This window comes from Pectinophora gossypiella, chromosome 22 (genome assembly GCF_024362695.1).
Source record: "Pectinophora gossypiella chromosome 22, ilPecGoss1.1, whole genome shotgun sequence".
NCBI lineage: Eukaryota > Metazoa > Arthropoda > Insecta > Lepidoptera > Gelechiidae > Pectinophora > Pectinophora gossypiella.
In genome coordinates, this window is record NC_065425.1 from 7021738 (window position 1) to 7039443 (window position 17706).

General features: G+C 35.5%; 2 protein-coding genes across 2 annotated transcripts in view; both read left to right on the forward strand.

The window, feature by feature from the left end:
- The first annotated feature begins 228 nt into the window (after window positions 1-228).
- The window catches only part of LOC126377166 (homeobox protein BarH-like 1b), a 70567-nt gene continuing 53089 nt past the window's right edge, over window positions 229-17706 (forward strand). The window contains exon 1 of the mRNA XM_050024859.1: window positions 229-855. Within this exon, the coding sequence (XP_049880816.1) occupies window positions 333-855 (523 nt within the window). The 5' untranslated portion in view covers window positions 229-332. The remainder of the gene's footprint in view (window positions 856-17706) is intronic.
- LOC126377010 (soluble guanylate cyclase 88E) overlaps window positions 8884-17706 on the forward strand; it is a 327862-nt gene continuing 319039 nt past the window's right edge. The window contains exon 1 of the mRNA XM_050024593.1: window positions 8884-8894. The gene's annotated coding sequence lies outside the window, so the exon portion shown is untranslated. The remainder of the gene's footprint in view (window positions 8895-17706) is intronic.

Below are 17706 nucleotides of genomic sequence, written 5' to 3' on the forward strand. Positions count from 1 at the left end.
AATTAATCACACCACGAATCTCGCCCCCCAATCCAGGGCCGGATTAAAAAGTTTTATTGGAGAGCCGAGTGTGACAACCCGACGCGCCTTACCGGCCCACGCCCACCAATCACGACCTACCAACAATAATCCCCTGCGCTCTTATTGGCCGGTGCTTTTGTAACTCCTCCCATCGCCACCGCCCGAGCCAGGGCTGTCACTCGCTACGTCAGTTGACCGAGGCGCGCCGACCCGTCAGCCGTATCCCGCGTTACTTGGTGTCGTGTGAAGCAAACAATAGCAGAACTGCGATATATTCTGTGACTGTTGTGTGATGGATCTGTGAGCTGACGATGGAGGAGGAGTCGATGTCAGGGCACAGCTGTTCTGAGGACGATATCAGTGTCGGGCGGCCGTCACCGGCGCCCTCGAGGTCTCCGTCGCCGCATGATTACTTCAGGCCGTTGAAGCGGTTGAAGATGGCTTCCGAGCCAGCTGAGGAGAGGCGAGGGGAAGGAGTGAAGAGTTTTTCTATCCTAGATATATTGTCGCACAGTCCGCGAACTCCACCTCGAATTGTGAGGCCTTGGGATGCTTCAGGGTTTGAGAGACTGCAGCGGTTGCAGCGCTTGGCTGGAGCTGCTCTGCTGGACGGAGAACGCTGGAGGCTCGCAGCGTTAGGCCTGCTGAGACCGCGAGACATGGCGCCCGCGGAGTGCTGCGACTCAGCCTCTGAAAGGTCCTCATCCGCGTCAGATTGCTGCTCAGAGCCGCGCCGCGCGCCGCAGCAAGGATCCAATGCTCCTCACACTCCTCTGGACGCACTATTCCACATGACTAGCAAAACCTTCGAAGTCAATAACTCTGATACCGGAGGTAAGTCCATTTTTCTTTTAAGAGTCACTTTTAGGACGTAAAGGTGTTGCAAACAACAAGAAAGGTCTGCGTAAAGTTTTAAAAAGATTGGAGGGGATATACTTACTTTATGGTTTTATTGTTCAATGTTTTGAAATTGTTTATTTTCAGCCTAATTTTTACTACTTTTTCGACCAAGAAAACCTACATTTACGTACCTACCTAATTAGGTTCTTATTTTACAAGCATTTCTTTAATTGACAGCTATATTAGTTGATAACTTTTGGATGTTTTCCAATGAGAACTCAATAAGAATCGTTTGGCTAACATTGTTACCATTAAAGCAATTACACGTCACAGTATTTTACAATGGACCATGATAATTAATTGATTGTTAATTCTTTTCTAATTGCCCCTTTTGAGCCAACGGAAATAAACCATTATTCCTCTTGTTTGAAGAGTAATCTGTACCATTAATTAATTACATACCATACAAATCCATAGAGGGATTACTTTATTTTCGAGTATGATTAAAAATAATCATTAAAGAAACTAAATATTTTATTATTTATATTTCTTTCATTTGAGCATTATGAAAAGTAAATGCGATAAACATCTTTCCTACAAAGTTTACTTTTAAATTCAAATTCAAATATTTATTGCATTCCATGTAGTACAATGGGGTGTTACATAGGCACAGGAACTAAAACATGGACCCTGTAGGGCACAGCAACGTTAAAGGGAAGAGAGGAAGTGTGTATTAAAATTAAAACTTATCATTTATAAAATTTAAGATAACAATAACAGATATAGATAATACTATTGCAGTTACTTATTTTACTGTTATACATGTTGTCATATTTAGATATGTTACAAACTAAATAAGGACTAGTTCTAGAAACGTACGTATTTTTAGTTTTACAACTAATTAGTAGAGATGGGCCGGCTATAGGTAGAGTTAGCCAACCGACTAGCTGACTTGTCGATTAGTCGGTCCCAGAAAGTCGACTAGTTAATAGGTATCTACTGTGTCGAGAATACTATTAGATATATCCACGAAACTATGAAGAACATAATACGTAACATCAACAATGATTATTGTTATATGACAAAAAAAAACTCATGTAATAAATAAATAGGTATATCACCTACTTATTCTCTTGTATTAATTGGTGGTACTGAGTTTTTGGTTCAAGTAACCTACTTTAGTATTTCCTACATTTTGAAGCTAACTTGTTCAACGCCGATTAGTCGAAGAATTTCTAGTAATTAGTAAACGGTAGGTTTATATACGTATCTTCTCCAAACATTACAAAGTGTTATGAATGAAAGTAATAATAAAACTACCTATTAAAAAAAATATTGCTTAAAAACTTAAACTTACTATGAAATAGTGTACTAGAGCCTGGCTCTATAAGTCTTCGATTAATAAGTGGACGCCTATGCCCAAGAGTGGGACAGTGGGACGAATACAGTCTGCTTATGTTATATTTACGCCAATATCTTGGCAAAGAGACAAGGTATTCGCTAAGTCTGTCTGTCGCAATGTGTGATGTATTGTCTAGTGGAATTAATTGCGCTAATTAGAGACGATTCATAGTTAATTGTACGGAACCGATGTGTTATCGTTGACAGTATGTATTGGCGTGGTACACATATTTAGTGGTCATGTCTAATGGTTATTGTATAAGAAGTCGGGAAGTTTCATTTTGAGTGTCAGATTGCGCAACTGAAAGTTATTGTTTCGTAAAATAGTCGCAATTCTTTTGTTTATATATTTATTTTTCGAAAACGTCTAAGGGCGCTTACAGACGGACGACGAGAGATGGATCATTCCTGGTCTCTAAGCATCTATACTTACTAAATACTTATAGTTACTACTTTAAATCCTTACTAGTCCTTTTTGGGGTAAGTAGATAGCTAAGGTGGAGTTACTGACACTAATATATTTAAGAAGTTCTCGGTAATCGTTACTGTTTAACTTAATATTTGAGTTCAGAAATATTAGATGTGTCAGCCATGTAGGACCATGTAGGACGAAAGATGTAAAGTAGGTACCATTTAAGATATCAAATACCGTTTAAACAGTTTAATGTCTCTTAAATGATAAGTATTTTATGCTGAGCTGAGCATATATGAATTCGAAAACAAATTAGAAAATAATATTGTCGAGGTTCGAAAACCTGCGACCTCAAAGTGAGAGATAAGCGTTCTACCAACTGGGCTACCTCGGCTTGATTTAAACAAACCCCATATTAAACTTATAACTCAAAAACATACACAAAAGGTAGATAATTCAAAACTTCTGTTACCTAAATGTAAATTACATAAATCTACTAGAACCCAAACTGCATGGTTCATATCAGTTACAATTTTGAATCCCCCTAAAGCACATTTTCCTAGTAATTCAAGCCATATTAGCCTTAATGCACGTTGCAACTGGCACAATACTTAGAACTATTTGCATAATGTCTAGTATCAACTATCAAATACAATGTAACTTCAATTCTATCTCTGTAACGTCCATTTTTCATTACTACAGGCTAACATTTTCGACTACTTATAAGTAACAATAAAAAGTGGTTGCTCTACTATAATAACAATTGAATTAATCTTTCTTGGGTAGTTTTAAAAATGGTTCTTGAATCACTGTACATTAAAGTACATTTGATTTGATTTTGACAATAATAGTATAAGTTGTATATTTTTTTCTTTAATCTGATTGATGTCCCACTGCTGCACAATTTATATATTTGAATTAAATTTAGATATTTTAGCTAAAAGGAATTCTAATTTTGAAGTAATAAAAACATTCTAAAGGGAATTCTAATTTTGAAGTAATCTTACGGATAATAATTACTGTAGAATATTCGTCAGTTTTCAAGTCGACTAAACAATTTCTTGTTTAGCAGTTATGCGTCAATAGCCAGTTTACATTCAATTTCAATTATCATTATTAACACATATATTCATGACATAAATAACCTATCGATATACGCCACACAGTTGGGCACAGGCCTTTCCTCAATCGACCGGAGAGGGTAGGGATATTCCATTATTCCACCACGCTGCTCCAGTGCGGGTTGCTGTGGCATATATTATTTTGGGCTAGTAGCAAGTTATAAAAACAAAATCATCAATCAGCCCGCATCATCCCACTGTTGGGTATAGGCCGCCTCCATTTTGCACCACTCTTCCGGTCTTGCGCTAACCTCATCCACAACTTTCTGGTCTACACACTGACCTTTTCCCATCTCTTGGCCACCATTCTGTGACGGCCTTTGTCAGAGGACAAATGGGCAGTGGACCATCCTCGCGTCTAGCCAAGTGTCTAGCAAAGACTTTCCTCTTTCTACAAAACAAAATAATCCAACACAATGGCCCATACAAGTCATACGTCACTATAATTTGTATGTTGAAGACTCAATGCAACTACATCCATGAATTACATTCATATTTGCTTATTTGATCGCCATTAGGAAACATAAGTCCATTTCATACGTATATACTTACTGTTAATTTATATTTGATGACTGTTTGTGAGTTGGCTTACATAAAAAAAGTATTAAGTGCAACTTTGAACACATCATCAGTAGTTTGTGTATGGAATTAAAACATTAGACACCTGAGGGTAATTTACTTGCTAAGTAGTATGATATGCCTCAGGATATTTCGCAAAGTGCTAAATAAGTTGCATTGCAGTGTGACTCGTTTTGTCTAGGTAATAAAAGGTAGGTTTAAATGTTTGTAAGTCTGGTGAATTAGATTAAGTTTTATAGGTTTAAGGATTGAGGTTAGATTTTGATATATTGGTGTTATATATATCATGTTAAGGTGCTGATTCACTTGTAACGGAACATCGAGCATTCGCCGTTTTTATATTTGTCGAACTGAACAACGAGCCGAGCCAAGCATAGAGCCAAACATTGCTATGAACGTTTTCATGACCAAGAACGCTCGATAGAATGCTCGCTAAAATATTATCGTATTGTAACATTCGCACAAATGCTCATTACAAGTAAATGCTTAAGTTTATCAGCACCTTCAGACAGTACGTAATTCCACAGTCACTTTTAGGGATGAGTAAGGAGACTTCTAGCATAATGTTTTAAATCTTTTTAGTTATATCTTTCTTAGATCGGTGTAGAGTGGGTACCTAGTTCATTTGCGATGGATGTACCTCTGCCTAGGCTAGTCGTGAGTTTATGTTTAGTTATGTTAATCTTTCTTTTTAAAACTTATATTTAGCAATTCAAGGTAATCCAGCAACCTAAGTAACATAACTCAAGAATGTAATATATAGATGGTAAATTCATAATCGGCTTTGCAGGCCATTGAAATGAATTTTCGTAGGTATATTAACGTGGGTGGGTGCTATGGCTATAGTACAAGTGAGGCTGTCAGTAATAGTGTTATTCAGATAATCAAGGATAACGCTGTTTATGTTAGTTAACCTCTGCTATTACGGTATAAATAAGCTTATGAACTTACAATAAGTAGTATACGTAATATTATTGAGCTTAAAACCTGCCTGTTTTTGTGAAATTGAGCCTGCACGTGAGGGGGGCTGATGAATGCCACCGAGGATGCTGTCGCTGATGCTGGCGGAATACTGGGCTGAAAAAATCTGAATGCCATCGAAACGACAAGAAGAACAAGATTGAGCTTACATGTCAACATTAGAACTGCCGAAGGCTTCTCCTGCAGATTGTGTGGTAGAATGCACAGCCATGTAATAAAGTGCATTAATCTGCGACATTGATAGTCATGAATCGTCTGGAATAGACGTATGAGGCCTATGATGATACATGTCTATAACCCACTGTGGAGATACTGGCCTCGATTCCTGCATACACCTCCTAATTTTTTGTTTGACATCTGCTGTCATCTTGAGGCTGTCGGGTTATTGGCCAATGTAAAATTCGGGGAGGGCTTTTTTTTAATTTCTGACTAAAATTGACGTGTCTTCCATAAATTTTATGCCTGTCGATCCGTCTCTATCCTTTTCGGCGGATAAGAAAATGACAGGTATAACTTAAAATTACCAGTACACATCACTGGTTGATACCAGTGAAGTTTCTCTTGTAAAGAGGCGCGAAAAACTTGAAAATTTTTACATCAAAAAAATCATTTTTTTGATATTTTTGTCTTAGATAAATAAGTACTTGATCTATCTTTTAAGGAGATGGTATCTATTTGTAATTTGGATCTTATTAAGTGTAAAACATCCTGATTTCAGCATCGATGGCTGGAAGAAAACCTTCAGGAGCTGTATAATTTCTCTCTAAGTAATTATTTGTACGATCAAGCTTTGGTATAAGACACTTGGCGTGCTAGTATCATCTATCATTGATTCAGATTTGCAACAATCAGAATAAATAGACCTAAAAAAATATATTTCAAATGTAAAAACACTTCATAGGTGGTCAATCAATTTAATACAATTAGATATTTATGCAAACGAAAATTTACGATCAATAACGGCACAGTTCTTTATAGATTACACATCGTATTCCATCCAAATTGATCCCAGCCGACGTATAATATTGGTTATCTACACAAACGAGTAAGATATACTAACACGGATAATATAAGGTGCGCCGAAATAGCCAGTTATGAAAAAAATTACAGAGCGGTGAAACATAATTGAATGATTTCGGAACGCAAGCGGCGCCGCGGGCTGTCATTAGTTTGTGTAAGCAACTTTTTTATAAATGTCATCGATTTTTTTAATAATTGGCAGCCAGGATCTAAGATCTGGTGAAATGGCAAAAGCGGTCGATGACGACGCGCATTATTTGTAGTAATTTGCTATAATTGGTAAAAACTTCGATATCCGTGGAATATTCCGTATTTTTAAAGTATCTACCTATCTTTTTATAGTTCATTTAATTATGGTTACTGTCAGTTTAAAAATTAAGTTATCCTTATAGTTCAAAGGTGAAAAATGTTATAAATTATCCAATGACTCTACATTGAACATGACTAATAAAAATAAATTTCACAGCTTCCCCCAAACTCTCAAAATAGGGAAGAATTAATGTAACGGCCCTTCATAATTAACCATAAATGCGTTTTAAATTAACACCATTAGACCCACAACGGACAATATTAACCACTTAATAAAATAACACAAATCAATGGGCTTTTAGGCCCAACCAACAATGTAACATTCACACCGACTGGAGAAAAAAATAAAAGTGCGATACGTCGCAAAAAAAGAAACAGCTATTGTTGCTGGCACAAAAGAAGATATCAAAGGGGATTCCAATTTTGAAATATTAAAAAAACAAGTCTATGCTCCATATGCGTTGATTAACACGTTAAATGAATAAGTCATTTGTCATTGCGGTGAACGGAGGTTGATTGAGGAAGCCATCTTGTATCTGAACGGAAATAATATTTTTTCAACATCCCCCTGTATGAGGCATTAGTTTCCATACATTAGCCGCGGCATTAGACAAATGATACCAATGTGTATCACGGATATAATTATGGGGTACCGTGTCATTTCCACAGGCCTAGAAATTGGTGCTTTTTGTTATGAGGGACACTTGCAGTTATTACGGTTTATTATAATTATTAACGTTTATGACGTTGTAATATTCATATTAGGGAAAGTACTCGTTCTGTAGTAAATATATATTCAGACATACTTCATGACAATTTGTTTATACGATTATGTGTATTTTATGGCGTAACATAATTTAAAATAAAAATAAAATTATGCTTTATTTTATTTCCTGGATTTATTTAACTAATATAAATTAGGGTTAATAATTAATAATTATAGGGTTATTTACGCTTATATATGTATCCACAAATAGCTGGTTAAGGCCTTAATTTAAACATGTTTTTTTTATATAAATATATCATTATAATTCACAAGGTTATTTTAATGTGGAAATGTACTAATATACCTATAATTCACATAAATATTGTATGTATGGAAAATATGTCATTATAGTCATTAAATATACAGATATGAATCTCGACAATCATCAATAGTTACATTAGACTGTACCTACTATTAAAAATACAAATCATAACATACTTACATAAGCACTGTGACAGATAGGAACTAGTGGTTTTATATTTGTTTTTCGCAATAACTTCAATTTCAGTAGATAGTTAGGTAAATAGTTCTATTGCGAAAACCAAACAACGAGACAATCTTTTAAAAGGTTTACCATGTTATTTTCTGGAGTAAGAATTCTTGTTATAAGTAAATAAACAATAATATCACAAATTGAAGTATTTTCGTATGTTTAAAATAGGTTATCTTCTAATTATTACTTAATATTATGGTAGCTGTACATGTATAGGTATATTTATTACAATAAATCACGCATATCACGTCAAATAGATTAATTACAATGACAACAAGACAAACAATAAAGAAAAGAAACATACTTACTTAGGTATCTATATAAAAAATATTATTTTATCAGCTGACAATCTAATCAATTTAATTTTAATAGGGTTTAAAAATAGAACCTGAAAATGGAACCACAAATGACATACAAAAACGCCAATCAAATACCACACGTTCTACGACACTTGCATTCGGATTATTATATTTTATTATCCCACAAATTATTGCATTCAGCCTCTTGTGGGGTCCAAGGTGTCAGTCCTGGCACGTTTATATTACCCTCTATTACGAAAAAAAACTTTACAAAAAAGGCGGCAACTTTTTATTTTTTCGGCCAGCTCCCGCCATTATGGACATACAAGCTTTTACACGAATAATACGAGTTTTTGAACGGAATCGCTGACTAATTGATTGTGAATGGCCCGCTTTATTAGATTCGGGATCGAAGGGTGCAAGTTCCTTTAATTTGAATTAGGAAATTAAATTAAAGGGATGTTAATTTCTTGGATAAGTTCAAGACATGTAAAGTACCTACTACCTAGAAGTACGACAAGTAAAATACTTTTTATTTTTGAATATTAAAGCATATTTTATGTTTGAAAGCAGCAAAGATCACATTTCTTATTACAAAAGACTTACAGTTTACAGAAAATTACTAGCCTGAAAGGTTTTTACAGTATTTAAGGTATTTAACGCAACAAACTTTTGAAGATGCAATTAACTAGTTTAAAATTACTTTTTACAGCACTAATATCTAACAATACACGTTATAATACAGAAAATACGACTCATCGTATAAAAACCATCATACTAATTTTATTCCCAAACAAATTTACTAATTTACCCATAAAGAAGCACCTTGCTGTGTCGTCTCTTTCTCTCTTATGGGGTTAGAGGGGGCAGGGTGAATGTTGTGTCCTTGTCTCCCGTATGGTGTTAGAGCAGGCAGGTGGTTTGGGTTAATTTAATTATTATGGATACACCTTCATCAGAGACTATATCGGTTGTCCATCTGTGCCGTGGAGGTTAGAATTAACAGCGGTGCAGCACATTCGATGAAAAAAGGTGCACTCTTTTGGATGGCTAGTTTGGTAAAAACGTATTTTTAAATGTGGTAAGTATTTTCAGTAGAAATACAGAAAATAATCATTTTTTTAGTAGAGTCTCAATAAGTTAACACAATATTTAATTTTATAACTTATTGTCTAATAAATACGTCTCATTACAGCCCTTCTCAATCATCCCATCTTGTAGAGTATAAAGGGGATATGGCGCGCATACCAGCACAGAGCTTAGTAGGTACGCTGGCACTGTTTAGACTCACAATTTCTAGGACACAAATCAGAATTGATACTATAAATAATGAAATGAATCCACCATTGACCTTAAAACACTCACACTTATCTAACGGAGGTGCCCACAATAAACTTCGGGAGCGGGTCATTATTTAATAACCGGCATTTGTCCGATACAGGGGTACATTAAGGCTGTTTTTGTAAATAAACGCGGCCCTTTGAGCCCTTTGTCCAGGGCTGAATTTAGAATTAATACGGCCTCTGAGGGTCTGACTCAGCTGACCGTGTTGGAATCGCGGTGTGCTTTTTTTTTCATTTATGAAACGATGATGAGTGTTCTTTTGTGGATTTGTATTTTAATCTATTTTTCAGCAAGATAACCCTTGAGTTCGATATGGTTTAACGTCAATTAAGACTATTAAATGTTTAAAGTTTGCAATACTTTTGAGAAAAGGAATTTAGGACGACATTTATATGAAAAAAAAATGCCCATTAGTTTCCTTAATAGGACTAAACGACGTTGTTCTTACTAACTGAACACTGCTAGGTACTGAACCGTGCTCATTCACCATACCATACAAGTACTTAGTACGTACTATGCAAGTATTTAAGTCAAAAATCACCTTTCAGAAAATAATATTAAACCGTATAAAAATAGCCTTTGTTTTCAACCAAATCTAATCCCACATTTCCTAAGTCATTATTACATAAAAAATAATGCTCTTCTACCCCCCACATCACCTTCAAGATATTGATTTAGATAACCAAATTATTCCATTTCAATAGCCAATCTATTGTTTTTTTCCTCCGCTAAACAATTATGTGTTCAGAACCATGGTTTTTGAGTTTTAAGGTCAGGTGGCGTTTTAAATGGCTGATGGCTAAAGGTGTCCCATTTTTTATCTGTCTCACATATTTTAGGGCGGGAACCTTTAATTTGGGTATGTATTGATAAGTATATAAAATCATTTAAGAATATAACGCCATCTGTGTTGGTGATAAAAAAAATAAAGTGTAGATAGATATACTTTTTTCATGCTTTGTTGAAATAGCCTTTATTTCTGTTAAGATAGGTAAAATACCCGTTTTTTGTAAACCATTCATCTACTTTATTATTTATCATAAATTAACTTTAAACAATTTGCATATTCATAGCCGACCATGAATGTGCAGAAACTAAAATTTGCAAAATTAAGCAATTTATCCATTTTAACTAGAATAAAACAGCCTCCGTGGTCTAGTGGTTAGAGCGTTAGGCTAGGAGGTCCGGGTTCGATTCCCGATGGGGACATTGTCGAAATCACTTTGTGAGACTGTCCTTTGTTTGGTAAGGATTTTTCAGGCTTGAATCTCCTGATTGTCCGAAAAAGTAAGATGATTCTGTGCTTCGGAGGGCACGTTAAGCCGTTGGTCCCGGCTATTAGCCGTAAAAACATCTCCACCAACCCGCAGTGGAGCAGCGTGGTGGAGTATGCTCCATACACCCTCCGGTTGATTGAAGGGAGGCCTGTGCCCAGCAGTGGGACGTATATAGGCTGTTTCTGTAACTAGAATAAAACAGAGGTAAAAGGTTTTTTTGATGTTTAATACCGTTTTGTGCCAGTGAATGCTTCTTAATAAATTAAAATAAGTATACTAAGATAACATTAATTATAGCCGTCTTTATCTACTTTTTATACGAGCTATGTATCAGTTTGGTAAAAGATAAATAATAATACACCTGGTGGATTAAAAAGGCCCCATCGAAGCATTTCATCTAATTTCTTAAAAGCAATATTGCAATTTGGCATTTGCGCATATACTTAAGTAAGTGCTGCAAACAAATGTCAAATAGCAATATTGCTTTCTTAGATGATTTTTTCTATTTCGCCATTTTAACCCCCACGTATATCACTTTGATATAATATTGTCAAGGAAAACATTTAATTTTGTTATTATAACTTTAACTTACATTAATTTTTGTGGCGTGGAAAATAGACTTAAATTATTTTACTGTTACAGAAAGACCCACATGTCGCTCGCAAAATTTATCACAAAACATTGAGACCTTAAACATTAAAAACTACGTTATACTTAATTATGCAAATTACAGTAACACTTTCATTTTCCTTACAAAACTGCAAGAAGTGGTTAAACATTGTGCATCATTTTATTTCACCACACGGACCACAAGCAGACAATCGCACTTTTATATCACATACGGAACCCCGCGGCAGATTATAAAAATATAAAGGACGCTTCACTTTCTAAATTTTGCAATAAATTCACTTATAATCTTTTCGTCACGACTTCATTCCTTTATTAAAATACGCAAAGGAATAAATTATTTCGAATTTCATGCGAACACTAAAGAAGTTGTGATAAAAGGGTGTATTCAACTGGACAAAAGACGAATCGATGTATAGGCACCACGTATCGATTCGGCGAAACTTCGATTGTCTCGATTGAACGAAAACTTTATAACAGGCTGTAGGTATAATAATATGCAATGTCGGTCACGACAAGAAATTCATTCGCTTATTAAAAACGGTTATAATTAAGGGTTAATGTTGTGGAATGAATAATAAAATTACGTTTTATATCACTACGTTTATATGTGTTTTATTTTTGTAATACGTGCGTGTTTTTAATTAATCCTATCTACTTATAATTATTATTTTTAATTAGTATATTGATATCAAAAGCTATCATTTCATCCATTTAGGATAGGATTTGTATTTTATCTTCGTAAAACAGTGTTAATAAGATTGCGAATATGAAACTTTATAGTTTTTTCTGTATTTTATTTACTGCTAATCAGGCCTAAACAATATTTACAAAATATTTTTATAACATTTTCTAACTTAATTAATTTCTCAACACTATTCGTAGAAACTATGACAATCTATTAAGCAGTTTTAATTTTCTACGCACGATAACGGGCGATAAGCAAACTCTACAGTGTATACTCTACTTAATTGAATTATGTTTACAAATGGCCAGTGTTTTTACTCGCGTCGCGGGTCGTTGATTGGCCAGTTCGAATTTAGAACAATGGCGGACTGCGCACTTTAGATTGACAAACGGAAGTTCCAAAATGCGTAAATAGGTAGAATTCCCGGTGGTTATTATTATTTTTATTTATATTATTTTCGCATTCGTTTGTAATAAGTAGATGTTAAATAAATAGGACTTATTTTGCTAACATTTTTATTAAACAATGTTGCTAAGACAAACTTAATATTCCTTCTATCTGAAAAAAAAAGTTATTTTTTTTTAATATACGTTCTTACCTATGGGTCCACCACAATCTCACCGGATGGTGTGACGATGCGGCCTAAGATAGAACACGCTCACCTAACAAATGCCTATTCACTTTAGCCTTGAAAAATCCAAGATTAAAATGTTGAAGAAACATAGAATGCGGCAAGCTGTTTCAAATTTCAATACTTCGCTGTTTGCATTAAAAAAAAGAATTGAAGTGCTTGGTGCGAACAACAAAATGATGAAGTGCTTGCCGACGTTTACAAGTTGTCCTTAAATGGAATGGTGAGGGTAAAGTAAAATGGAGTTTTTTTTTTTGACGTGACTTATTGTAGATTTTCCGCAGATGGCATTAACTACTTGGCCGGACAAATGGGGAGCGCTGAAGGCTCTCACCCGGTACAACGTTTAAGACAACAGCCTGAGGGTGCCCAGTTGGGCGCGAACCTCGGCTCAGGGCGTCGTCTGAGAGGAAAAATATTTGAAAGAATTAATCGACCCTAGCGGGTCGATAGCGATAAGCGCTGAATGAGGGAAATCGTTGACCACGCCGGCGGGGTCGGTATCGGGGTCCTGAAGTGTTTGGTGTCGCGAGCTGATTGGCTGCCTCTATGGCTAGAGTTATCGGGTCGTCAGTAAAATGGAGGAAACCATGTCGGTTTTATGTTTCTAAACCCCAATAATAAAACAATTTTGCTCTTTTCTTTATTGCCTGTAATCTTAGTTACAGCTTCCATAGCTAATGTAAATTTCCTCGCATGTTCTAATCAATAGAATTAGCTCTATACTTTAAACAGTATTATTAGTTTCTGTTATACAGCTGCAATTATTACATTTGTTGTGATTACTTTTAGTTTTAATTAACTCTACTTTCGTGGCGGTTTCGAAGAGTTCATATGTGATATAATTATTAACTCTTGTTTTAGTTCAGTTCCAACTTTGAATAAGTAGACAATAATAATTATGTACTTCTATGATAAAGATGTATGTACCTACCTAGAATTTTTATTTAGCGATTAACACTTAATTTATTATGTACTACCTTTTAAAATATATGTATTTTACATATATTAGTGCAGCAGAAAAAGTAAATCGATCAATATGTAATATCATTGAAAATGATATAGGTACCTCATTCCTGTCATGTGAATTTTAACATGGTAACTTGTGTATGCAATGAAGGAGCTATATAGTTATATATAACAAAAAAGCAAAAAAAATATTTGTAAAAATTAAATATAAGTAATGTTTGTAATATAAACTGCATTGTAAGATAAACCGGCAAATCACGATATAAAGTCAGAAGAAGTGTAATGAATGCTCATTGCAATTTTTCATCAGAAATGAGTCCAACACAAATTAATCTCTATGAATTGCGCTTTCAACAAAGCGTTTAAGTATTGCAAAATAATTTTCTTCGTCCTTTCAAACGCAACGCGATGTAGAAAGTGTCATCGCGAGTTACGCTGTGAGAGAGACAGAAATAGTCTTTAATGGGTTTGTTGCTGTGTATGAGAGAGATGGTAGATAGTTTTGTGAATGTAGTTGGAAACCACAGTGTATTGCGTCGCGTTTTATAATGTAACCACATTCAATTTGAACGAGGAAGCCGCGGGCAATTTAAATATTTGACAGGCATAGTTTGGATTGTGGACGACACTTGCTGATGTACCCTGTACAGTCATTTTGAATAATTTTACTCCAATGGCGAATGAAGAAACAAACGGGCGAATACCATAAAAAATATTCACATATTTTAAATACATTCATATGTATTTGAGTGTTTTATTCACATCAAATCAATCATTTATTCGCATGGGATTCATGGTTTTGCCAAACGGTAGGTTTTATGTTATAACTACCTATCACATGATCCGCTAGATATAAATATGCGAAAATATTAAAAGATAACTTGCTACTTAATTACAATATTGATTCGAAAAACCCTAACGTGCTAGTATAACCCTATAAATGCTAGTATAGTTTGCATGTATTATACCCTTCTTCCATGTGGTCAAACTGGGTAGTCAAACCAATTTGTCCAACAGGAATAATTTCTACATGTATATCGATACACCATCCATCCACTATCCATCTATGGCACTTGCCTGGTACTGGACCTTTTTGTAAGTCTGTTTATGTAGTTACATAAATAAAAAAACGCACGCCTATTTCCCACCGGGGTAAGCAGAGACAATGGAATCCCATTTATTTCGGTCCTGACACACTTCTCTTGGTTCCTCCACATTCATCAATCGTTTCATACACGCACATGTATGTATGTATATACTTTCATTTTCTCTTTTCGAACGCGCTGCTCCTTAAAGCCTCCAATAATCATTATTCTAAAACTGCCAAAACTAAGGATATCAGTTTACATTTACAACTTCCTAACATCCTTACACACAGCTTATATCTAGTAACAAGCTGTATGTGAAATGCAAAGATGGGTTAGGAAATTTTAAATAGTTAGCGACTGTCGACCAGGGAGATTAAAATGGCTACATCAAAGCTATTCATCTTAAAAGCAATATTGCCATTTGACATTGATTTGCATTAGGCACTTACTTTTATATGCGTAAACGTCGAGTTGCAATATAGCTTTTTTTAAACCAATTGCTTTGATCTGGCCTTTTTAGCTCCCCAGTTCTTTCCAGTACAGTTCAGTTCAGGTATTTTCCCCACTCAGCCTGGTAGGACAATAAACGTTCGATTTGCTCAGCTACGGCGCGGGCCTGTACAGGGGCGTAGCAAGGTGACTAAGGGCCAATGGGACCCTTGTGGCAAATCAATTTAAGAGCCACGCTCTTGTCGGTGCAGCATTTTCCATGCTACTTTTTTAGAGAAAAATAGGGCAGTGGTTTCCCTCTTGCCTTCCGCCCCAAAACCATACAGACTCAGGTTAAGACAGAGACAGGTTAAGTTAATATAACATAACAAATACTTTATTCCACACACAGGAAATACAAAAATACAAAAGAGAAGTAGAAAATCAATAAACCGCCGATTGTACTTCTCTTGTCACATTTGTAATTGTTTTTAGTGTTGTGTTTACATGTGCAATAAAGCGTTTTTGTATTGTATTGTAAAGTCATCATCCCAACCAACTATATTTATTATTAATAATTATGACATGTATTACAATTATAATATGTGCGTAGTGCGGCGGAGTATGTGTGTAGTCTTCTTCAGCGATCCTCACTGCTGAGGATCGCGACCACAGGTTATGGTTTTCCATTCAGTACGGCTGTATGCTGCGTAGACCGCTCTCTGCATGCTGCCGGCCACCGTCTTCTTCGAGATGTCAAACCACCTCGTAGGTGCCATGTATGTAGTATATAACATTATTATGATTAAAAATCAAAATTGATACTAATAATGATGATGATCTCCAACCGATTTCGGTAATGGCGACCACTTCGACTCCTATGCAGTTGCTGATAACTAGTTCATCACTAAAAAATATCCTGTTATGATTTTATATCCCTATATAATTGTAATACATGTCGTAATTAATTTATGTAATTGGAAGATTTAAAAAAAATGTTTTTGACGAGGTACATAATAGATCAGTTTCTGGGGGGTTAAAATGGCCACATCAAAGCAATTCATCTAAGAAAGCAATATTGCTATTTGACATTTGTTTGCATTGCGCACTTACTTTTATATGCGCAAATTTGGAGGTCCTCGAACTCCCCCTCACTTGGTCCCTGGTCAACTACGCCACTGTTCCTATAAATAGCGCATTGTTGTTCTAACTTCGCGGACTAATCGACTGCGCGCGCACTAAAACGACACTAATAATAAACCTTTAATTAAACGAGCTCATACCCGCTGAGGCGGTGTTACTTGCTAGATTGAAAACGCTAATTCCTACCTGGATACACGAAGTGAACTGAAATTCGTTTGTTTACTTGTATTTTTTAGTTTGTTTTACACAGGCCCGGGAAGTCGGGAGCTATGCGCATGAGTGTCACAGAAAAGTAAACTGAGTTGTGAAAAATATCTGCTGCTTTATTTGGATACCGAGTAAGTAGATTACTATCTACTTCTGTATGAAAAATAAAAGGTTTCAAATCGCTGTGAGATCTACAAGAAAGATAAATACATATTACTTACGAAATAAAATTGCAAAATGAGGAAATCTTATGTTTTCTTTAACAGACTCTGAAGACGTTTCAGTAGAACTATGTTACCCACTGAATATTCTTTTGTGTAATTTGTTAAAAACAAAACAATATACATAAAGCATTCTGCTGTTTTCTTCTATAATGTATCTAAGTGTGTAATGTAGGTAACATACCACCGTGCTCTCTGAGACCCTCTCGTATGTCCACACTTACTATTTGGCGAAAAGCTCGTAAAAAAGAAAAGTCGTTAAACTTACCGCTGCCTCAAAAAGATCACAAATAAATTCACCACTGAAAACAAGGTCGGCCAAGGAAGGCGTCCATTGAGGAGACAGCCGAAACCTGATCGTTTCTCATCGCACATTGAGCGGTAATCAGGCTAATGGTTGCAATTAGTTCTGACGGCGACCACCGGCGAGAGACCGGTATGCGCGGGCGCAGACGCAAGCAGGATCGACACTCGCGCGAGGCTTGAAGGGTTTATTGCGTAGTGTGTTATCATTATCTCGTAGCATGTGATTCGGCATAGTAGTGAGCGCCATGCGAGGTAAATTATAAGTTACCTGAAACAAATTAGTGAAAGTTTCGCGTTATCTATTTAAGATGTAATAGATATGATATGTGCTTGGTTGGGTGGTGTCGGGTATATGAGGGAAAAGTTTAGGTACGTACTTCCATATAACACTTTTATGATATAGAGTTTACAAAGTATGCAATACAAAAAAGGTTCGGATTAATATCTTTGAACTAAAACACAATAAGCCTAAAACATGAGTATAATATTTTAACAAATTACCATCACCCATATCCCACCAAGTCACCATCATCC